Source organism: Muscardinus avellanarius (assembly GCF_963383645.1).
Source record: "Muscardinus avellanarius genome assembly, chromosome: 15".
NCBI lineage: Eukaryota > Metazoa > Chordata > Mammalia > Rodentia > Gliridae > Muscardinus > Muscardinus avellanarius.
In genome coordinates this window covers 86,911,894-86,935,778 of record NC_137801.1, presented here as the reverse complement: position 1 = coordinate 86,935,778, position 23,885 = coordinate 86,911,894, and the positions used below count along the sequence as shown (strand labels likewise).

Sequence of the window (23,885 nt, the reverse complement as noted above, 5' to 3'; positions counted from 1 at the left end):
GTACCACCATCACCGGTCAGTACCCTGCATATGGCAGGTGGCCCTCCATGAGGACTTTTTGTTTGTTATTGGAGATTAGATCCAAGGACATTGTATACCCGCAGTCCTTTTTAATTTTTGTTCTGAAACTGGGTTTCACTAGGTTTCTAGAGTCTCGCCACGCTGCTGAGGCTGTCCTAGGACCCGCGGTCCTCCAGTCTCAGCCTCCTAAGTACTGGGGTTACAGGTGTGCACCACCACACCCGGCTCATAGGAGGACTTCTTAAGCCAATGCGCTTGCTGACCTGGGATTCCAGCTGCTTTCTAGCTTGACTTGATTTCCCTTTTCCACCCTGACGCCCTCTCCCAACCTCCTTTCTCTCCTGGTCCCCCCCGCAGCAGACGCACCTCACAGCATGGTCCCCAGTAAGCGATGGGGCCACCCCACCAGTGGCACACCCATTCGTGTCAAGAATGAGTGTGTGTCAAGAATGAGAGCAAAGCAGCCCAAGGCAGAGGCCCGGCTCTGCGACTCGCAGACTTCTAAATGTCCACCGGGGCTTGCTGTCATGCCCAAGCTGGATTCTTCTCAACCTCAGTCATCTTACAGAGGTGGATGGGGAAGGGAGGAAAAGAGAGAAGAAAGAGGAAAATCAGTGGGTTTGGATTTTCAAAAATAAATGCGTAGTTCTGTGTTGATTATTTTATTTTATTTTATTTTTGGTGGTATGGAGAGTGGAACCCAGGGGCTTTCTACCTCTGGGCTATTCTCCTAGACCTATTTTCTATTTTATTTGGAAACAGGGTCTCACTAAGTTGCTGAGAGCCTCACTAAGTAGCTGAGGCTGGCTTCGAACCTCTGCGATCCTCCTGTCTCAGCCTCCCAAGCGCGGGGATTACAAGCGTGCGCCACCACACCCGGCTGAGCCTACAGCACCCAGTATTCCCAGGCGGTCTCCCATCCAAGTACTAACCCGGCCCGACCCTGCTTAGCTTCCAAGATCAGACGAGATCAGGCGTGTTCAGGGTGGTATGGCCATAGACCTCTGTGTTGATTAGAAACAAGCTCTCAAGTGTTCCTGGGACCCCGTCTTAGCTGCGTACACAGCAGAACCACATGCTCTGAACTGTGAACTGTTTTACTCTAAGATCAATTCTACTAAACCCTTAGAATGTTTCAACAGGAAGTCAGTGGACGGTCCATTTGTTCAAAAACTTAGCCGCTTCCCTAAGCCAGATGTGCAGTGGCACACTCCTGTAATCCCAGTCTTTGGGAGGCTGAGACAGGAAGATGGCAGGTTCAAGGCTAGCCTCAGCAAGTTAGTGAGACCTCAGCGACTTAGCAAAACTCTATTTCAAAAATAAAAGAAAAAAAATTAAAAGGGCCAGGGGTGTCGCTCAGAGATAGAAAGCCCTTGAGTTCAATACCTACTATCAAAATAAATAAATAAAAGAAAACCCTTTCTAGATGTCACCTAGGGCTATGGTGACAGCGGACAGTGGCCACAGGGGTCTTGGCCGGCACTTTCCACATATCTATTTAACTTTAACACGCCTGCATGCTGGGCCTTAGCTTGTCCAAATGGAAGATTGAAAGGTCTGACCTAAATTTCAAATGGAGCAATGTTTCGGTGCTGGGTTTCAAGTCGCCCATTTCCAGTTTCACGGGGAACATAAGACAGTAGAGAGACTGGAAGTGTGCCCTGTGACCGCTTCCCTGGTGACCACTGTGCGTGAAGAAAAACATCTCCAGTAGCTACTGTGGGCCAGCCGTGGACACTGGCTCACCTCCCACCACTTCCTAGGGCCCCTGTGACGTCCCCGTATTTTAAAAATATTATTTAAAAATCTTATTGTTATTGGTACTGGGGATGGACATTCTACCTCCAAGCTATACCCCATCCCCCTTTTTCTTTTTAAAATTTATTAATTTATTTATTTTTGGTACTGAAGATTGAACACAATCGGAGCTACAACCCCAGCCCTTTTCATTATTTTTTTATTTTGAAACAGAGTCTTGCTAAATTGCAGAGGGTCTCACTACATTGCGGAGGCTGACCTCGACCCTGCAATACTCCTGTCTCGGCCTCGCAAGTACTGGGATGACAGGTGTGTGCCACTACACCTGGCTAACATTCTCGTATTTTATACAGATGAAGATATTAAGCCCAGAGACGACTGTCTTGCCTAGGATCACACAGGAAGAAAACAGCGCTGTCTGGGCCAAGGTCAAAGCTTTGGGAGCTGAGCCTCCTCCTCCTGCCTCTGTGGAACGGAGCTGGGGTGCCCTGTGACGGGCCGCTTCACTGTGATCTCAGAAGTCCCTCACCCTTTTGACACCTCGCAGCCCCTGAGCTTATCCCAGGAATAATAGTCTTGCTGTTCTCTTGGAGACACTGAAGAATCAAAACCTCAGCGCGCAGAGGCCCCGAGTGTGTGCAAACACACAGCTCACACGCTGACAGTAGATTAAGCCATTTTCCTACTGGAAGTGTGGCCAGCCAGCTCCCGGGCCTTGCTGCGCTGCTGGCCCCACCGTTAACAATATGTCCCTGAGGACTAATTAGCACTAAGTACTCAGGTCACTCCAAGGCCGTGGAGGAAAACAAGCAAAAACCGCAGAGCCGGTGACCACTGGGGCTCAAGACAGAAGAAGAAAGAAAAAAAGGTAAAAGAAAAGAGGGCTGAAAGGGGAGGCAGGTTCAAGGCCAGCCGCAGCAACTTGGCGGGACTTTGTTTCCCAATAAAAAATAAAATAGGGCTGGGGGTGTAGCTCAGAGGTAGAAAGCCCCTGGGTTCAAGCCTCAGCAACACACACACACACACACACACACACACACACACACACACGGAAAACATGAAAATAAGACCCCTTTCAGGCCCAAAGAAGTGACCCACACCTGTAATCCTAGCACTTGGGAAGCTGAGACAGGAGGGTTGAAGCCAGGTTCAGCAACTTAGAAAGACCCTGTTTCAAAATAAAAAATGAAGTAGGGCTGGGGGTGTAGCTTGGAGGTAGAATGCCACTGGGCTCGACCCCAAAGCCAATAGATAAGTAAAGGTAAAATAAAACCCGTCTCTAATGAAGGTTACAGGTGGACCATGGGCGGAGGCCTCAAAGCCCAGGGAGCGTTGGTTTTGAACTTATGAGTGAGGGCGAAACGGACCCCAGAAGCTGCAGCGGAAGCGAAGGTCGGGTTAAAGGAAGGCTGCCCAGCACCTGCTCCACCCCTGCCTGGCCCAGTGGTCCAGCGGCACAGGGCTGGCTCTTGGCAGAGGGGCAGACCCTCCTAGAAGCCCCGAGCTACTGACACTCACAGGACCTCACCCTTCCGTCCCTGGAGTGGACCCAGGCAGCGAGACCGAGTGTGTGGTCTCGAGATGCAGGAGTAAGGAAGGAAGTGGGTTCCCTGCAGAATTGCCACTGGTTGAGGCGTCCAAGGAGAACTACTTTAGGGAGAGACAGAGGGCTTTCGGGGCTGCGGGGGATGCATCCCAGGAAGGCCTGTTCCTCTGCTTTGTTCATTTATTTTTGCGGTACTGGGGATGGAACCCAGGGGCATTCGGCCTCCGAGCTACACCCCCAACCCTATTTAAAATTCTTTATTTTGAAACAGGGTCTCACTGAGTTGCAAAGGGCCTCATCAAGTAGCTGAGGCTGGCCACGAACCGCGATCCTCCCGTCTCAGCCTCCCGAATGCTGGGATTCCAAGCGCGCGCCACCAGGGCCCAGCTCGCTCGGCCTTTCTTAGCGGCCGCCATCGCCTTCCTCTCAGTGCAGCTTCCAGGAAGGTACAAAGACAGCAGCTGGCTCCTCTTCTCACACACAGAAGGCTGAGAACCCAACCCTCCTGAAAAGGGGGTTCTTTGGTCACTAAAAAGTTAAGGACTTCAAACAGAGGAGATCCTCCTCTATAACAGACTCAAGGGAGCCCCAGGGGCATGGCGGTGCAAGATTGTCATCCCCGCGTTCAGGAGGCTGCGACAGGAGGGCAAGGTTCCTGACAGCCTCAGCTACTTAGCAAGACCTTGTCTCAAACTAAAAAATAAAACGAGAGCTGGGCGTATTGGTGCAGGCTTGTGATCCTTATAATCCCAGCATTTGGGAGGCTGAGACAGGAGGATCGCTGTTCTGGGGGTGAGGCTCGGAGGTAGAATGTCCCTGGGTTCCATCCCTAGTATCATGCAAAAACAAACAAACAAACAAACAAACAAAAAACCCAGGGGGCTTGGGTGAAGGAAACAGTTTAAAAATGTTATGCATATTATGAAGGTATCAGTACCAATCTCGATAATAGGTCCAGGGAGGAGCGCGCTGGCGGGACCTGGGGGGAATCACACCAGGCGCTGTGCGCTTATGCCTTCCGGTCGCTCCGGACCCCTCTGCTGATAATTACACGGCACCAGTAAGAATCTATATATATATATATTTTTTAAAAGAGGGTCACTGGTGAGAAAATTGAGTGGAAATGGAAGGTTGTGACAGCCACCGGGTGGTCTGTCCCGAGTCCCCAGGCTGCAGCAGGGGTCCTGAGCATGGGCTTGGCGGGTGGGGCCACTGTGAAGGGAAATGGATCCCAGCAACCTCCCCGAACAGCAGTTCTCTTGGGTAGAAATGTCAGTAGTGATCCCTGCCTGGCTGGGCTGTGAGGAGTAAACGGCTGGTGCTGAACAGGCCTCAGAGCACTGGTGGAAGCCACCTAGGGCAGCACAGGGTATGGACGCTGGCTCCTGGGGAAGGTTCCCGCCCTTGTTTCTTTCTTGGGGGCACTTCTACCTCTGAGCTCCTGAGCTACACCCCCAGCCTGTGTGTGTGTGTGTGCGTGTGCGTGTGTGGTGCTGTAGCTTGAACCCTAGGGGCATTCTATCTTTGAACTATTTTATTTATTTATTTATTTTTATTTTATTTTTAATTTAATTTTATTTTATTTGCGGTCCTGGGGATGGAACCCAGGGTCATTGTACCTCCGAGCTATATCCCCCCTGCCCTATTTTCTAGCCCTATTTTAATTTTTTTTTCAATACTGGAGATGGAACCCAGGAGTATTCTACCCCCAGCCCTATTTTTCATCCTTTATTTTGAAACAGGATCTCACTGAATTGCAGAGGGCCTCACTAAGTCGTAGTGGAGGCTGGCTGTGAACCGGGATCCTCCTGTCTCAGCCTCCCAAATTCTGGGATTACAAGTGTGCGCCACCATGCCCAGCTTAAATTTTTATTATTTTGAAACACGGTTTCCCTAGGTTGATGAGAGTCTCATGCTACTTGCTGAGTCTGTCCTCAAACCTCTGATCCTCTTGTCTCAGCCTCCCAAGTATTGGGATTAAAAGTGTGAGCCACCACACCAGGCTGGTTCTCTTTTTGGGGGGCTGTGAAGGAATAGTTGGTATCCCTTATGGCATTAGGTATTGTAATGGGAACTTTAGGAATAAACACAGAAAAAAAAGACCAGAGTCTCTCCCAGGGAGGCCCTGAAATTCTCTACTCTGATTTTGAACACGCCTCAGTAAAGAAATGCTAGTTTCTGCCCAGAACTCTTGCTGGGGAAGGAACCCCAGTTCAGGTAAAGCCCAGATTGCGTGATACAAATTACAGGTTTAAAACAGAAACTGCCCCACGAAGATTTTTCTGCCCGGTATCTTGTATAAAATGTTGAAAGGTCTAGGGGTATAGTTCAGAGGTAGAGCGCCCAGGGTTCAATCAGTATAAGACAATGTGTAAGAGACGCTTACTCATCGGGTCCCCACCTGGCCAAGGGGTGGGAGGGCCTAAAGGTGCTTTTGATAACTCAAATTGACCGAAGAAATAATTATCAACCCTCAGTGAGCTACTTAAGTGTCATCACTGCAGATAAATACAGAGGTGGGCACCGGGCCGCCCCGCCTGGCTCGGAGACTCCAAGGCGGCCGGGTACTGACGAGGATTTTCAGGGCCCAAAGAGAATCATCTAGAGCCTCGTGAGAAGCAGACATTGCGCGCGGTCCCTAGGCACAAGGTGCTTCAGATCCTTCCCCCAAGAGAACCCAGGTTAGAGTTTTCCAGTCTAAACCCAGGCGGAATCATTTCTTCAAAGAACCCTGAGGGTTCGGCGTAGCGGTGCACACCTCTAATCCTAGTTCGAAGCCACCCTCAGCAATGTAATGAGACCCCGTTTCAAAATTAAAAGAAAAAACTTTAAGGTCTAGGGGTATAGTTCAGAGGTAGAATGCCCTGGGTTCGATCCTTATAAGACAAAATAAAACATCAAACAACAGAGCAAAACAAAACGAAAAGCAAACAACAAATCAACCCAAACTCAGAGGGCCGGGCACATTCTCCCCTCTTAGGGGGTGTCCAGCAGCCTCCCGTTCTCTCTCTGAATGGAATGGGGGGGTCAATGAGAACCAGTGTCGCAAACCTTCCCAAGACTCCACTAACCACAGAAGCAGGAATCATCCACAGTCCTGAATGGGGGGTTCTTTCCTGCACCCCCCCCCGGAAATCATCTCTATTTTTCCCCTCCCTTAGACTTAAAAACTGTTTCTTTTATCTTGCGTTTCCTTCTGTGCTCAGAAGCACAGAGCTCAAAGCGTCTCAGCTCAAGGGAGACCTCTGCACCTCTTGGACTGATAAATAGAGCAGCTTTAAAATGCTTAGAACTGAAGACAGACCAACTGTGGCGAGAGAAAGTAAACACTTCCAGGCACCAGTCAACCTTGCAAGCTCCTCGCTGAGATTACAAACTGGAGTTCCTGCCGAGCCTGAGCTGGGGCCGGGCGGGATGCGCTACTCTGGGAGGGCCAGACCACAAAGCAGCCTCTTCTTCGGCCCCAGCGAGCTCGCCTGGGAGTCTTTGGGGCCGGCTCGGATACTCCTAAGGGTAGCGGCCTTCTGGCCCGCATGCCCCCCACCCTTCTGGTTAGAAATAGACCAAGAGGAGGAGGGAGCAGCCTAGTTGTTCCTGCTGCAGAGGGGTTCCTCCCGGTGTCCCCCAATTCCCTAAGTGCCCGGTGAAACTTCCCACTGAGAGAATTGGGATTTTTCACAAAATAGAATATGATGAAGGCATAATTTAATATGAACATTTGAGGAACTTTTCTAATGGAAAATAAATACTTTTCACACTTCCCTCCTCAACACACACACACACACACAAACACACACACACACATACACAAATTGTTTTTATGAGAACCAATTAATAAATGCTAATTCATTCGGGCATATCTCCACTAAATTACTGCTTCATTTAATTGCAGGGGAATTTTCCATTATTAAACTCTCCCTTGCTGATTTTGGTTTTGCATTATTTATATATTTTTTCAGTCCCACTAATAGTGAGGTTGGTATGTGATATTATCTGCTGTTTGTACGTCTTAAAATTTTTTTTCGTTTAAAACATTTCCTCATTCTTGTAGCTCCACATAATCAGGGAGAAACATTTTTAAAGGGAGACAAGATTTTACACACAAACGACTGTAAAAGGTTACTGGGCTGAAATGAACCCGACAGGAGCGTGGTCTTGTGTGAGCCTGTTTCTCTTTACAGGCGTGCACCCGTGTGTTTGTGTGTGTGTGTGTGGGGTGTGTGTGTGTGTGTGTGTGTGTGTGTGTGTGCGCGCGCGCGCACGCAGGCATGCCTACTTTGGGTTAATGCAGGAATTTTTTTATTTGCTAATTCACCAGTCTCTCTGTGAAAAGACCGTGCATAGGTAACTAGAGATAATAAGCACAGGGGTGTTAGAATAAAACAAAAACATTCAAATCTCTTTATAAGTTCCCAGAGCGCAATGTGTATTGTTTTGCTTCTTTTTTATGAACCCCAAATAAAAACTTTGGTACCCAGATACCCAGTACCCCAACCAGCCGGCTCCCCAAGATTCTGCCTCTTTTTGTGCATAGAAAAGTGGGTTTGAGCACAGCATGGTAGGGTATGCCTACAATCCCAGTACTTCAGAGGCTGATACAGGATGATTGCGCGTTTGAAGGAGGCCAGCCCAGACAGCTTAGTGAGACCCTGAAAAAAAAAAAAACTAAAGAAATCTAGGGGTGTATCTTGGAGGTAGAACTCCTCTGGGTTCATCCCCAGTACCCCCACACAGAAAGAAAGAAAGAAAGAAAGAAAGAAAGAAAGAAAGAAAGAAAGAAAGAAAGAAAGAAAGAAAGAAAGAAAGAAAGAGGTACTGGGGGGTGGTTAGGGGTGGCTTAGGGGCTATAGTAGAGGATGTGTTTTGAAAGCAGGATTTCAGTTTTCTTATATTGAGGAGCAAAGGTTCCATGCACCTGGCTTCCTCGTCTCTGAAACGAGTGCTTTCATTTCCTTCTCCCGAAGCTGCCTTCCCATATCTCCTCCTCTGCCTCCTCTAAGCCCCCCCCCAATTCTTTCTGTCTTGTGGTAAAATATTGCGGAGAACGTAAATGATTGAACTGTTTACGCCAAGGTTTAGGCGCAGGAGCGCGGCACCATAAGTAAAGTTTCACCTTTCTCCCCAACTCCATCAATAATTACAGAACCAGGAGGACTGCGAGGAGACCTTTCTTACAACTTGCTCTTACAAAACCCAAAGAGTGATTGCGTTTATTCTGAGCGGACCAAGTTCGACCGATTTTACTTTGCACGAAAATTAATTTCAAGGCAAAGGAACCCTCTCCGAATTGGAGTCAGCATATAAAGGGCTTAAAATATAAAATGCCTGCCTGTCAAATGTACACCTTGGTAAAATTAGAGACCTGCAGCCATACATGGAAAGTTTTTTTTATGTTGTATTAGATGTGCTCCTTTGAACCAAAATGTCTCTTAATAATTAAAATTCCACAAGACTGATTTTGGGGGGGGGGGATTCCCTTTACTTTCTTTGTCCTCTTCAGCAAAATTGGGTAAGGTCTTTTTGGGTATGGACTGATAAAATTAATTAACTTTCCTTCCAATCCTCCCCAAAAAGGCCCAAATAAATGCTTTCAATAGACATCAAAAAAGTGTCAATTAGAAATAATTACTTCTTATCAATCAGCGGGGCAATTAAAGTGACACTGCTTGAAAAGATACTTATCTTAAAACTAATTCACAAGGTAGCTAAATTATCTCCTAATTAACTTGCATTGAGAAGAGTGGAGCGTGGGTCATTTTGAAACAAAGATAAATTGAGAAGCCGGGTACCTCTTTCTGCTCCTGGACCCTGTTTTCTTCCTAACAAGAACTTCTTTTGAACCCGGGCAAGAAATCCAGGGGAAAGCAGATTCCTCCCCAAAGTACTTAGCACTCTTCCATTCTGAAGGCCGGAGGAGGACTGAGTTTTCTGTCCCAGGTTCCGGGAAGCTCAGGCGGTATACTTCCTCCTTGATCTTACTTCTTATATCACCTCTCAAATTTTCAGGGCCAGGGGGAGAAGGTTTCGACAACATATTTCACCTAACTTTTAGTGAGAGTGTCCGTTTGCTTTCACTAACCCGTTTCTCGCAGACACGATATCGTTTACATTCACTACCTACGTGGTGTTTCTTATTTCTCAAACATCTTTGAGTAATTTTTAAAGGCTTTTGTGGGAAAGGATTTTGTTCCCTGATGGAACAAAACTCTCCGCGGGGCTCAAGGAACCGTGGGCCCATCGATGCCCCATGCACATCTGGATTATTGCACACACGATTCCTTCTGAAGGGGATAAAGCCCTAGAAAAAATTTTCTGCAAGCAAGCCTAGCCCAGAATGTGCCAAGGGAAAGCCGCGTGCCTACGGGGCAGAGGGTGCGCAGGAAACTTTTCTGGGGTGGCTCTGATTATTGGAGAGTGCGCTCAGCCTCGCTCCAGCGAAAAGCTGCAAAGTCTTAAGGTTCTCTCCTGCCTAGGGGCTGCTCGGGAGAAACTTAGGGAACTCAGAAACGCAGCGCCTTGGGGGGCAGTGGGAAGGTGCTGAGCCCTACGAGAGAATGGGCTTAAAAAGCAAGAGAGATCGGTTTATTAATTTAATTCTAAATAAAAGCAACTATTTCGAGTAAAGGGAACAGAAAGGCCCAGAGACTTTAGCTCAGATTTGCTCAGGAGAGGCATCGGGAAGGAAATAGGGGAAGGCCTTGAACCCTTCCAGCGGTTGGGCAAAACAACTTCTTCTTCTTCTTCTTCTTCTTCTTCTTCTTCTTCTTCTTCTTCTTCTTCTTCTTCCTCCTCCTCCTCCTCCTCCTCCTCCTCCTCCTCCTCCTCCTCCTCCTCCACTAAAGGAGAAAGTTCCCTAGTCCCTCCCTCGCAGCTTTTTGGGGAGTGGGTTGAAGAAGCCCCTTGGCTCCCCCAGACAGGAAAGCCCCTTGGCCGGGCCAGGGCAGATGGTTTCTCCCCAGACCCAGTTTCCTTCCAAGCTAGGGGGAAAGCGGGCTCATCCTTGGGACCGCTGATTAAAAACAAAGTAAAACGAAATGTTGTCTTCTGTCCTTTCTTTCTCTTATTCCCGTGTATTCTAGCGAGCGCGTCTAGAATGAAAATAAGCACCCTAATGAGCCCACCCCGCGGTCTTATTTCTGGGACAGGTTGAGGGGAGTAAGGTCCGGGTCGTGCTGCCAGTAAGTCCGAGTTCTTAGAGCTCTCGCCTCTACCGACGCCCGAAAGGTCAGGGGAAGGTTGGGGGGAAAGGCCGGACCCCGGAGGGGCAGAAGTGGCCAGCAGCAGCCTTGGGGGCGGCCGCGCAGCCTCGGACTGTCCCGAGACCTAGGCGGGGGACGTCGTGTGTGTACCGGGTTGGCTAAGGGCGAGGGGTCCCAGACCTTGTCCCGGCCTTAGAAAGTGGCCTGGGGCTCGCCTGGCTCCCGGGAGCTGCAGGGGGAAGGATGGCCGGGCAGCCCGCCTGGTCCCCCCTTGCCAAGCCCGGGGCGCCGGAGGACAGCGCGGACCCTCGGGGGTGGCCGGGCGCTCGGCGGGCAGGGGGGAGCGTCCCGCCGGCTCGCCGGCCACTCGGGGCTCTGGGCGCCCCGGGGTGTGCGGGCATCCCCCCGGCCGCCCTTGGACCGCGGCGCCCGCCGCTCAATAGAGACCTCAGCCCTTCGCGCGCGACCCGACCCTCCTCATTATAACAAATGTTCCGTTGGCCGAGCGGGACTCCATATTCGCCGAGAATTCATCTGAAATATCGATTTCCTCTCACTTCGCCGGCCCCAATCGATGGCGATGCGCCCTGGCCCATCAATCGCTTCCCCGCGGCCGGCCCGGCTCCATCCATCGCCGCGCGTCTGGGCGGCGGCGCTCCCGGGACCCCGGCCCCGACCCCGGCGCCCTCCTGGTGCCGACCCCGCCCGGCCCGAGCCCGGGGAGCCGGCGCCGCGGCCCGCGTGGGGTTTGGAGGCCCCGGGCCGGGGCGCAGGTGGCGCGGGCGGCGGGATCCCGGGCAGCTCGGTCCCGCCGAGCGGCCCCCGCCGCCCCGGGTCCGGCCGGGAGGAATCCCAGAGCCCGGAGCGTGGCGCCGGCTCCAGGCCTCGGACACAGGGGTCTCCGGTCCCCGCCGGGGGTCCCAGAGCCAGGACCGCGCGCACCCATAGCAGGGACTGGAGGTCGGGGCCAGGGAGCTGCTAGTCCCGCACCTGCTCGGCCCGGGGCCCGGGGATGCGCGGATTTCTCCCCCAAGGGGCCTCGCAAGAAGGTCGTGGGACGCCCGAAGGGGACCCCTCACCGCTCCGAGCTGTCCGCAGAAACCAAGGCCTGGGGAGGGTGGCGCAGACGGGCCGAGGGCCATCCGAGAACCGCGAGGAGGCTGCCCCAGCAGAGAGCCAGGCCCGAGGCGTCTCCGGCGCGTTCCCACGCAGGGGGGTCCCGCAAAGGCCGAAGCGTGAACTCGCCCCAGCCCCAAGGACCCGAGCGCACGCAGCGCGGACGCCAGGCGGCGCGGGCCGGGGTCCTCGAGCGCAGTCCTTACCGGATCTGATGGAGTGGTGAGGCATCGCCGGGGAGTCGGGGAGCCGCTCGCAGCCGGCCCGACACTCGGGGCCTCCTTCCCGCAGGTCCAGGCTGCACCCGCCGCCACACGGCTGTCCTGTACAAACCCAGAAGGGGCCATGAGATTCCGAGCCCGAGCCTGAGACCCCTCTCTGAGATCCCTCGGACTTGAATTGCCCGATAGGAGTCAGGGTTTTCAGGCAAAGTGGGGCAACCTCAGGCAGGCTGGGCTCGGGAGGCTTGAGGACTTGGAGGTGCGCTAAGGTCTCTCCAGATTTCAGCCCTGTAGCCTCTCTCTCTCTCTCCTCTCTCTCTCTCTCTCTCTCTCTCTCTCTCTCTCTCTCTTTCTGTCACTCTGTCTCTGTCCCTCCAATACCTCAGCCATATCCCATTTAACTTGAGAGGGTAAAGGCTGTCAGTTTTCCTGGGGACCTCTCCTTTCTGGACTCCCAGCCACCCCTCTGCTAACCCCTGCCTTCATACCTGGTCAGCTGGCTGCAGGCCTCAGTGTCCGGGTCCACCCTGGGCCCAGTGCCTCTCTTCCTTCTGAAGTTTGCTCCCATCCACCCGGCATCGCCAACCGGTTTTATCCCACCGAAGCCCTGGGAGCTGGGTCTGGCTCAGCTCGAAGGCCACCGATTGGCTGGCGAGGTGCAGGGGTGCGGGAAGGGGAGGATTTTGCAAGGGGGACATGGCTGAGTGGACTCAGGAGTTAGAAACGTTCTCAGGAGCTTCTGTTTCCAGCCCTGGGAAGGAGAGGGAGGCAGCTGAGCCCTGGCTCAGGAGGCCTAGAAATACCGCAGGCCTCTTCCTCAGGCCCCTGCGGAGGTTCTCTGGGCCTTTGGGGGTCTCTCTAGCACCACCAGAATGAGAGGTATGGTGTCACACCCTGCGCCCACCGCTCTGTCCTAGTCTGCTCACCAGGAAACAATCTTTTCTTTCTCTTCTTTTTTTATTTTTGGTGGTGATGGTCCTGGGGATTAAACCCAGGGGTGTTCTACCTCCAAACTACACCTCTTGTCCTATTTTACTTTTTTATTTTGTAACAAGGTCTTACTAAATTGTGGAGGCTGTCCGTGAACCCTGATCCTCCTGTCTCAGCCTCCCAAGTATCTGGGATTGCAGGCCTGCTGCCGCCTTGCCCAGCTGGAACTTTGGTTTGTATGCTGGGCACTCTGCTCGCCCTAGAAGCCTGCTCACAGAGCTGTAGGCAGGTGAGACTCCTCAACAGCCCTGAAGCTGTCCCTTCCAGGGCCACACAGGCCAGCTCACACTGCACTCGCTATGAGGTTAAGGGAAATGGTCACCTGACCCAACCCACAAGTTCTTCTGTTCTCTGGAGCACAGGCACGGCCCCTCTCACCGCCCCCCCCCCACCGCCTCTTTTCTTGCTCTTTGAGGATTTTGAACTTGGGAGAAGTGTGTGTGTGTGTGTGTGTGTGTGTGTGTGTGTGTGTGTGCAAACTCCGCAGTCACTTTTCTTAACTAAAAAAAAAAAAAAAAAAAGACAAAAGAAAAGTGAATTTGCCGGGAGCGGTGGTGCAGGCTTGTAATCCCAGCATACGGGAGGCTGAGACTGGAGGATCACGGTTCACGGATAGCCTCAGCTACTTAGTGAGGCCCTCTGCAACTCAGTAAGACCCGGTTTCAAAATAAAGAATAAAAATATAGGGCAGGGGGTGTAACTTGAAGGTAGAATGTCCCTGGGTTCCACCCCCAAAACCGCAAAAAAAAAAAAAAAAGTGAATTCACTGTCTGTCTCCTCCTGCCCAACCTTTCTCCTGTCTCTAGGAGAAAACCATTTTGTGGAGAGGAAAAGAATGCCCCTAGATAGGATTCTTCACATCCACAAGGGCTCTTAGCAAAAGCAACCGGGACTTTATTGTTTTAAGGGTATCTCCAAAAATTGCTGTTTAAAAGTGCCCTGTGTTTCGTAGACATCCAGATCCTCGACCTTCTCTGATCAGACCTCCTGGAGAGAGAACAGCCTCAAGAGCCTTTGAAGAAAGCAGCTCCTGGTGGAGGTTCCTTGATTCCGGGAGCCAGTTTCCACCCAGGCCCCTGCCCTGGAGTGGAGGGGCCACGGCAGAGACTGGTCACCGGCACCCCCAAGCTCCCCTCCCACCAGGGAAGCCTGCTCCAGGGTGAGTCTGAGTCTTCCTCCAGAGGCTGGAAACCCCAGCCATCCCACAGGGCAAGCAGCTGCTAGACACTGGAGCCACTGGAATGCGTATTTCCTTAGTGACAAGTGCTCTTTTTTTTTTTCCTTCTGGTACTGGGACTAAACCCAGGGGTAGAACACCCTCCAAGTTATACCCCCAGCTCTTAGTTTTTATTTTGAAACAGGGCATCGCTAAGTTACTGAGGTCTTGCTAACATGCCGAGGCTGACCTCCAACCTGTGATCCTCCTGTGTCTGCCTCCCAAGTTTTGGCATTACAGGCGTGTGCCACTGTGCCTGGCTGCCAAACACGCTTTCTATTGCCCTACAGGTCTCCTGTTTCCCTCCACTTTGGGGGCAGATGTTCTCAACAAGTGAAAAGAGTAAGTTGTTAAAACATTTCTGTCCTGCTTGTGAATTCATTTATCAAAATATCACTTTAATACACAAACTTGACATGTTACCATGCAGGACTCCTCCTGGGGGGGGGGGACACCCACGGGCCTTGGAAGCTGACGTGGCAGAGTGCAGGTAACTCGGCTCCGAGGGGAGGCAGGCAGTGAGGACACGCCGCGTCCCTGCTGCAGAGATAACCGCAGCTGGCTCTGCTTTCAACCACCATCGGGGACCACGGCCAGCTTCTTCTGGTACTTACTGCATCCTCGAGACCAGGGCCAAAGAAATGTCCTGACCCCACATCCAACTCTGGCTCTGCTTTCAACCACCATCGGGGACCACGGCCAGCTTCTTCTGGTACTTACTGCATCCTCGAGACCAGGGCCAAAGAAATGTCCTGACCCCACATCCAACTCTGTCTCCCTGGCATCAGTCTCTTCCTTTGGAAAACAAAGTGTTGAAAGTACATATATTTAGCCAGGCGTGCTAAATTATAGGTGGCGCACACCTGTAATTCCAGTGCTTGGGAGGCTGAGACAGGAGGATCGCAGGTTCGAGGGCAGCCTCAGCAACTTAGTGAGGCCCTCTGCAATTTAGTGACACCCTGTTTTAAAAATAAAATAAATAAATACAAAAATAAGTAAAAAAAAAAAGCCAGGCATGGTGGCGCATGCTTATAATCCTAGTCTTGGGAGGTTTGAGATAGGAAGAACGCAGGTTCGTGGCCAGCCTCAGCTACTTAGTGAGGTCCTCTGCAACTTAGTGAGACTGTTTAAAAAAATAAAGAATAAAAAATAGGGCTGAAGGTGTAGTTTGGAAGTAGATTGCTCTGGGTTCCATTTCTAATACCCCCCAAACAAACAAACAAGCAAGCAAGCAAACAAACAAACAAACAAACTGGGAGTGTGTCTTGGAGGTAGAACACCCTGGGTTCATTCCCTGAACCCCTGTGCCCTCCAAATAAAATAAGCTACATTTATTTACTTATTTATGTGGTACTAGGGATGGAACCCAGGGGCATTCTACCTTTAAACCTTTACACCCATCCTTATTTTTTTATTCTTTATTTTTTATTCTTTATTTTGAAACAGGGTCTCACTAAGTTGCAGAGGGCCTAAGTAGCTGAGGCTGGCCGCGAACCTGTAATTCTCCTGTCTCAGTCTCGCACGTATTTGAATTACAGGCATGTGCCACCTTGCCTGGTCAGCTACCTTTATTTAAAATTGTGTGTGTGTGTGTGTGTGTGTGTGTGTGTGTGTGTGTGTGGTATTGAGGATTGTTGAACTCGGGGGCATTCTACCTCTGAGCTTTGCCCCCACAAAACCCAGCCCCAGTCTTATTTTATCTTTTAAATTTTGAAACAGGGTCTTGCTAAGTGGCCCAGTGCTGCCTTTGACCTGCAGTCCTCCTCCTGCCTCAGCCCTGTACGTTCTGAGATCATAGGAGTATGCAACTGTGCCCAGCTTAAAAATATCTTTAATCAAAGTTTTTCTTCAGACTTTTCAATGTCTCCAGCCTTCTTTTGACTTTGAGATCATCACAAAACACACCTGCATCATGACCTTCAGTTCAATGGGAAACTGAGAACTTACTTTTTAAGACCAGCCCCTTCTCCTCTACCTTGTCTTATCAGATTTGATGTCCAGAAGGCTTTGCAGCCAAGATTTATCAATTGGAAGCCTGTGCTTTATACCTGGTTAAATTTTTCTAAACCCAGCGTTTTTCAAAAATACATTTATTTATTGCTAATATTAAAATGCCAAAATAGGGGGGAAACGGTCGTTCTGGTTTGCTTGGATAATCTGGCCACGGGATTGATTGTTTAATTATTGCTTTTGTTTATATTTCTGTGGAAATGAGGAGTTTTTCGGGTTTAGCCTTCTGACAATCCCAGGTACTGCTCAATTTCAGTGAGTTTTCGAGTTTGCCTAAAAATTCCTCACTTTTAAATCCTTTATCAATCTGCCGAACTTTCAAAAGATGGCCATTCATGCTGGATTCAGCTGAAAGTCACTGTGGGAGGATGATGAGTATCTGATTTGCCCCAGAAAAAACCTGGGGCCTTGCCAAGATTTGAGAGTCTCAGGGCTAAAACTGAGGTTGTCCTGGGCAAGCCAGATATTAACTGGAGATGGTCAGGCTGGCTGCTAGACCTGGGGAGAGGGCTGATTTTGTTTTGTTTTGTTTGTTTGAGAGTGGGGATTGAACCCAGGGACATTTTTACCAGCCTGATTTGGGAAAACAGCTCAGACTTTCAATTGACTAGCAGGTGAACGCGCAGGTGGAATCCTGCGGGCTCAGGTGACTGGGCCTTTATATTGCGGCGCGGCCTATGGGCCTCTCCGGTACCCCAGCGCCGGAAGCCTGGGGCCACCTGCTCCCTGTGGCCCTGCAGGCTCAGAAGTGCAGACTGCTTTTTGCTTACCTTCCCTGTGGCCTTCTTCATCCCCGGCTCTAGACTGCATCCTCAGCTGGGTGCAGTGACACAGGCCTATAATCCCAGTACTTGGGAAGCTGAGACAGGAGGATCGCAAATTTGAGGCCAGCCTTGGCAAATTAGCGAGACCCTCGGCAGCTTGGCCAAGACCCCGTTACAAAGTAAAAATTATAAAGGGCTAGGAGTGTGTCTCAGAGGTAGAATGCTCTTGGGTTCAATACACAGTATTACACCTACACGCCATCAATGATAAAACAATGCGCGTCTCTCTAGGGAGAAGGCAGCGGAGGCTCCTTCACGGGCCACAGGTAAGTACTCTTGCTCAGATTGAGCGCGATGGGCTCTTGCTTCCTTCTGAGCCTCAGTTTCCTTTTCTGTAGGATGTGGGTGCCTACGCGGAACGGGGAGGGCGCCACCCCCCTCACGGCGTTGTTGTGAGTCTGACTAGAGTTGTGAATGTGAGAGCCCTTTGGAAACCACAGCCCGGAGCCCAAGTTAATTATTATTAGCCGACAGAGGCAGTCCTGCAAAAAGACTCAGTGAAACTCCTCTGCCCCCGCCAAGCATGGTGAGGTTTGCAAAAGCCGCCTGAGTCACTGCCTGAGAACGTGGGCAGGAAAGAGCCGGGGGCGGGGCGGGTTCGAGTGCAGGTGCAGGGGCTGTGGTGGGCAGGGGGGCTCGCGGGGACCAAAGATGGAGAGGAGGACTAGCCAGTGGTGGGAGGGAACGGCGGGGGCAGCGCTGTGGAGCTTCCCCGGGGATTTCTGCCTTTTCCCTCCTCTCAGGAAGTAAGCCTACAGCGTGCCCCGCCTCCTGGTGGCGGTACCTGAGGATCAATCATCAAGCGCCCCCTGGCCCCAGCCCTCAAGGCTTGCAAAACACAGTCCTGGAGGGTGAAAGGGGCCGCCTATGGCCGAGGAAGACACTTGGGAAAGGCGACCTTTGGCATTTGTCCTGCTGGGTAGGATCGGAGATGTGCCCCTCGCACGCACACGCAGGCACGCACGTGTCTCCAGGCTCTGAATCCCCTGGCTGCCTGGGCTGTCCCAGGAGAACCCGGTGCTTCTGAGCTGGGAAGGAAGTCCCTCCCGACAGAAGCAGAAAGGACTGTGACCAGAGGAGGCAGCTGGCACTGTCTGTGAAAATCCACCTACCCTAGAAGGACTATCGCAGGTGGATTTTCTTATTTTCCTCTCATAGTAATAACTTAAAAATAATTACAAACGATGAGCCCGACCCTTAGCGAAATCTGTCCTGCGAGTGAGTCCCGGGAAAGCTAATAGGACTGGGGTCGTCCAGGTCGACGCGCTAGAGACCCGGGCCTGGCCTGACATCTGCTTGCCCCAGCTGGGTTCTGCTCCCTCGTACCTGCGCCCCTCCCATCAGTAAGGAAAATTCTGGAACCCCGGGTGAGGTCAGGCCCCCACGGCCAGAAAACTTTCCTGCCACAGAAGAGGAGAGAGCTCACTGGGCAGGAATGCCCTCCTGCGGGTGGGGTACCCCCGCGGCCCAGCCCAGAGTGCAGGAGTCAGGACGCAGGAATCCGGCTTGGCCAATGCCAGGGCACCAGGGTGGGCTGCCTTCCAGACAGCTGTTCCTGGGGAAGCGCTAAGGCCAAAATAGACCCAGTGCTGGCTTTGGGCTCCGTGGGGCTGGAATGCCGGCCATCCCTGCAAATGTACACACAGGAGCAGGGAGCCCCGACAAAACTACCAGAGGCCTTGGTGGTTCAGGAAGGGAGACAGAGGGATGGAGAAGAGGTTGATGGGTGAAGAGTCGGGAGACTTAACCTGCCCCCAGCCTCCTCTGCTCCTGGTACATGGGGCCCAGCAGCCCGGGGCACCTTGCATGCCTCCTGTGGGCCGGGGTCACTCCCACCCCATCACCTGCCAGCAACACCTCCTGCTCCGGGCTGCAGAGCATGTGCGCAGGAGCAGCCTTGACGTTTGGGGCTCGGACCCCCATGGATCTCTCTGCACTCTGGTAGTTTTGTCAGGGCTCCCTGCTCCTGGGTGTGCACTTGCAGGGATGGCCGGCACTCCAGACCCACGGAGACCAAACCATGTTTGCTACTCTCTGCATCCCAGGGTGGACACATCCCCTGGAGGAAGTGCTTAGCAGGGCAGTCTCTTCTAATGGCCACCACTTCCATTACTATTATTATGAAGTATTCCTGAGTGCCAGGGACTGCCCAGTGTTTTCTGGATGGTCCTGTGTATTTTTTTCATAGCGCCCAGGAAAGCCGGGTTTGGAGGCATAGAAGTTGTTTGGGGTCTCCCGGTGGTTGGGCACTGGAGTCTGGTTCGGTTATGGTTTCAGTTTGAAATGTCCCCTCATCCCCGCCTAAAGCTCATGTGTTGAAAGCCTGGTGCCCAAGGTGGCGGTGTTCAAAGGTGAAATAATTGAATCTAATCTCATCCGTGGATAAACCCACTGAAGGACTGGCAATTGAAGTGCATTTACTGGGCGGTAACTGGGGCCGGGTGGGGACTGGCTGCGTGCGCAGGTCACTGGGGGTGTGGCCTTGGAGGTCACCTTGGAGGATCTGTCTGTTTCTAGGGGGCCCCCCTTCCCCACCCTCTGATTCCTGCCGCCATAGGGTTGAGCTCAGCTCTCCTCAGCCATGACAGCTGCCTTGGAGTCAGCGACCAGGGACAGTAACTCTGAGGCTGTGAGCCGAAGGAACCTTTCTTCTTCTACGTCTTTCGGATAAGGTGCCTTGGTGACAGTGTTGGAAGAGTGGCCTGATGCAGGATCTGACCTCAGGCCCCTCTGATAGCTGAGCTGTCACTGTCTCCAGTACTCCATGAGCTGTCTTAAAATTCAGACAAACCAGCTATTGGGAAAAGCTAGAAAATAAACTCGAAAGGATCTCTGTTTGGGCGCCTGCCGTGGTGTTGGGAAGAAAATGGTTCCTTAGTAAGGAGACTTATGATTTCTAGGCACTCGGGGAGGCCCATAAATGCAAGAATGAGAAGAAAAACAAAGGCCTTGGGTGTGGAGAGCCCTACTGTTCCAACCTCACACTCCCGCCGCTCTGGCCAGGCACAGGAGCAGGGCACATTTGTGGTAAGTACAAGCTGAGTCACCCACTTGTATATTTTTCTAAACTGTGCTTTAAAACTCTGTCTTTACCATGCCATCTCTGTATAAGATAGCTTTTCTTTTTTCTTTTTTGTGGTACTGGGGATTGAATCCAGGGGCATTCTACCTCCGAGCTGCACCCCCAGCCCTGTTTTTATTTTTACCTTGAAGCAGGGTCTCACTGCTTGCTGAGACGGTCCTTGAGCCTGTCTCAGCCTCCCAAATCCCAGGATTCCAGGCGCGAACCACCAGACCCAGCCAGCACTTGACGTTATTCTCCGAGTGCCGTGGAGTGCGTTGTGTCCTGATGACTTGTATGCCTGGCTCACATCCCCCGTCCATTTCGAGATTTGACTCTGTTGGTCCGAGTGGCTGCAGCCCTGGTCTCTCCATGCTTAGCTTTGTGTTGGGCAATGTCTGACCTGGCTGGATTCATCTAGACTCATCGAGAAGCCACCGGACTCTTCTTTCCATTTTTTATTCAAACTTAACACATAATCTCAAACACAAATGATTAATGTCAGCTTCTTCTAGCCCTCCGTCGGGGATAACCTTGTTATCTCCTTGATATTTGCCCCTCCAGATCTATTCTGTTTAGATGTCTGCTACCACTGAAATTATGACCTTTGTTTTAGGGCTGTGTGTTTTATTATAAAAGTAGTGTACTTTTTTTTTTTTTTTTTTTTGCAGTACTGGGGATGGAATCCAGGGGCATTCTACCTCTGAGTTATACCCCTAGCCTTATTTTTTTATTATTATTCTTTATTTTGAAACAGGGTCTCATTGAGTTACAAAGGGCCTCACTAAGTAGCTGAGGCTGGCCACAAATCGTGATCCTCCTATCGCAGCCTCCCAAGTGCTGGGATGACAAGTGTTCACCATCACACCTGGCTTAGTATACTGTTTTTGTAAGTCGTGCTTGGCAGGTTGCTTTTCATTTTACTTGTTTGTTTATCTGGGCTTTTGTTTGCTTGTGTTTTTGTGTGTGTTTGGAACTAGGGACTGAACTCAGAGGCATTCTACCTCCAAGCTACACCCCCAGCCTTATTTTATTTTAAGATAGGGTCTTGCTAAGTTGCTGAGACTGTCCTCACTTAAACCTGTGGTCCTCCTGTCTCAGTATCCCAAGTACCAGGATTACAGGTGTCAGCCACTGCACCCAGCTCCTTTTTTTTTTTTAATTGAACACATTCTAGAGTGAACTCTATGTGTACGTATTTTTCTATTTTCAAACAGAAGGTGAGCCTCACTCGGCGCCCTGTGATTCCCAGGCTGTTTCTGTAGGTCAGACTGTAAGACCAAGTTCGGTCTTGTGCTGTCTCCTTCAGGGTTGCAAAGAAAGCCGGTCCCTGTCTCCTCCCCACCCTGCCCATGCTTGGGACTCCATTCCTGAGAACTGTGGGAACTACTGGAAGCAGCCGGACTCAGAAATCAGGGAGATCTGGGCTTGGGGTGTGGCTCTGCTCTGGGCAGTGTGGCTTTGGGGTGATCCCCCATCTACTCTGATCCCCAGGGTCCCTCCTTCTGGGTACCAATGAAGGCGTAATGATAGGCACGCTCGACCAGCAGGGTGGTGTGAACGTGATTTGTACACTTCAGCATAGAGCAAAGGTGGAGACGGTGAATTTGAAAAGAGTGTCATGGCAAGTGTAATGCCAGGTCCCCTCACATGCAGAACTATTTCCTTTCTCTCTCCCATGCATTTAGTTGTACAAACAATTAACTGAGCGTCTCCTAAGATCTCCTAAGGAGTGGGAATTCTGCTAGGACCTGAGGATACGATGATGACCAAGACAAGAGTCATGCCCTGGTACAGCAAGTCGGCGGGCTCTTGCAGAAAGTTGCGCTACCTCCCGTGGTGGGGCTGGGGTGTGGAGCACGGAGAGGGTGCCTCGTGGAGCCTCGGCTGTTCAGCCTCTTAAGCGTTGAGCAGTGGGTAAGCTGGTCTTGGATTTCAGATCCCACCCCAGTCGGGACCAGTGGCACCCCTGTGGTCGAGCTGCAGAGATAGTCTGAACAGGAGGAGGGATGGCATGGTAGATTACGCGAGGGACTTCTGCCTGTGACAGAGGGCATTGAAAAAGACCTAGCAAGAGTCAGGAAGCTGGGTGTGATGGCGCACACCTGCAGTCTCAGTACTTGAAAGGCTGAGACAGGAAGATCAGAGGCTCAAGGTCAGCCTACGGAATTTAGCAAGACCCTTAGGAACTTAGTGAGACCCTGTTTTCAAAATACAAAGTAAAATAGGGCCGGAAGGGTGTAGCTCAGGAGTAGAGTGCTCTGGGTTCAGTGCCCTCCCATAGTTATAATGACATTGCCTGATAGGACACCTCATAGTGAATAAGTTCAACTATTATACATCCCTGATCACGTGTGACACTGTCAGTGTGCGTGTATTGTTATACATAGAGCTCTGCGCATCTGCCATACAGTGATGCGCCACGCTGTACATGATGTAACAATGTATGTTTATATGTGTGTCCATTTAATATGTAAGATGTACACTCTTGCAGGCGTGAGATTCTAATCAATTCCAGGTCACAATTAGTGGCTCCCTTGCTCAGTTAAGAAAAATGGCAAAATTCTTACAAGGGCCTCCGGAGTCCTGCCGCATCAGCACATGCTCCGGGCCCGCCCTTGCTCCAGCGCCTCCCCTCTGGGCTCTGCCTCTTCTCTGCTCTAGCTGCCCTGGCCTCTGCTCTCTCCCAGAATGCCAAGCTTGCCCTCCTCCTGCATCTGCCTGCAGCTGCTCCTTCCCGGCCAGCTGATGCTTGCCCCTCTCCTGGCCAGGTCTTGACTTCTCCTTGGTGAACGCTTCTCCAATCTCCCTATTGCAAATCTTCCCTCTTTTTTGCCCCCTTTGTCGTAGGGGTTGAACCCAGGGGCGTTCTACCTCCGAGCTACATCCCCAGCCCTTTATATTTTTTATTTTGAAATGGGGTCTCGCTAGGTTGCACAGGACCTCGCCAAGTTGCCGGGGCTGGCCTCAAACCTGCAACCTCCTGTCTCAGCCTCTCCCAAGTACTGGGATTACAGGCATGCACCACTACACCCATCTTTTCTCAACTCTTCATCCTTGTTACCTGCTTTATTTCTCTCTCTTTTTTCTTTTCTTCCTCTCTCTCTCTCTCTCTCTCTCTCTCTCTCTCTCTCTCTCTCTCTTTTGTGGCACTGGGGAATGGAACCCAGGGGCATTTTACCTCTGAGCCACACCTCCAGTCCTATTTTTTTTATTCTTTTTCCAAAACAGGGGTCTCACTGAGTTGCAAAGGGCCTCACTGAGTAGCTGAGGCTGGCCGTGAACCGCGATCCTCCCATCTCAGCCTCCCAAATGCTGGGATGACAAGCGTGCGCCACCACGCCCGGGTTCTCTTAGTTCTCTCTGCCGTTTGACATCTCCCTCCCTCCCTCCCCTCTCCCTCCCTCCCTCCCCTCTCCCTCCCTCCCTTCCACAGCTGTCTGAGTTTCGGGAGGACAGGGCCTGCTTGTCAGTCCTTTCTACGTCCCTGCCCTCAGTGCCCAGCCCTGGCATCCTGCGTGTTTCATGAAGTGACCCTGACATGAGAGGGCGACACAGTAACCCCCTGCGCTCTGGTGGCAGGCCTAAGCACTGTGTACGCAGCAGGTAGAAAGACAAACAGTGAACAGAGTCCCAGCCCTGCACGGCCCTGGGTTCTCAGCAGTGAGTGGTAGAAACAGAAACTCAGTAGTCCATGGGTTTTCCCTTGGGCGTGGTGCCGCCTCTCATTTATTTTCGGAGGGACACATGGCCGGCGTCAAGGAGTGCTCCCCGACCTCCTCCTCAGGTCTCAGCCCCACTACCAGGAGCTCTAGGTCTCTGGGCAAAGGTCACGGCACCTGCTGCCCGGAGCATGTGACCACTGGAGCGGAGCCCTGCGGGTTAGAACACCCTGCACAGTCAGGCCATTGTGCTAACCTCGC

The 23,885-nt window shown here is 51.6% G+C and overlaps 1 protein-coding gene across 1 annotated transcript in view; it reads right to left on the bottom strand.

Annotated features, from left to right (window-relative positions):
• PAX8 (paired box 8) overlaps positions 1 to 18,824 on the bottom strand; it is a gene marked incomplete at both ends in the record, with an annotated part of 68,046 nt that extends 49,222 nt beyond the window's left edge. Inside the window, 5 exons of the mRNA XM_080711436.1 lie at positions 11,847 to 11,963; positions 12,448 to 12,561; positions 13,067 to 13,148; positions 18,228 to 18,301; positions 18,746 to 18,824. Of these exons, the coding sequence (XP_080567562.1) occupies positions 11,847 to 11,963; positions 12,448 to 12,561; positions 13,067 to 13,148; positions 18,228 to 18,301; positions 18,746 to 18,824 (466 nt within the window). The remainder of the gene's footprint in view (positions 1 to 11,846; positions 11,964 to 12,447; positions 12,562 to 13,066; positions 13,149 to 18,227; positions 18,302 to 18,745) is intronic.
• Positions 18,825 to 23,885: the final 5,061 nt, after the last annotated feature.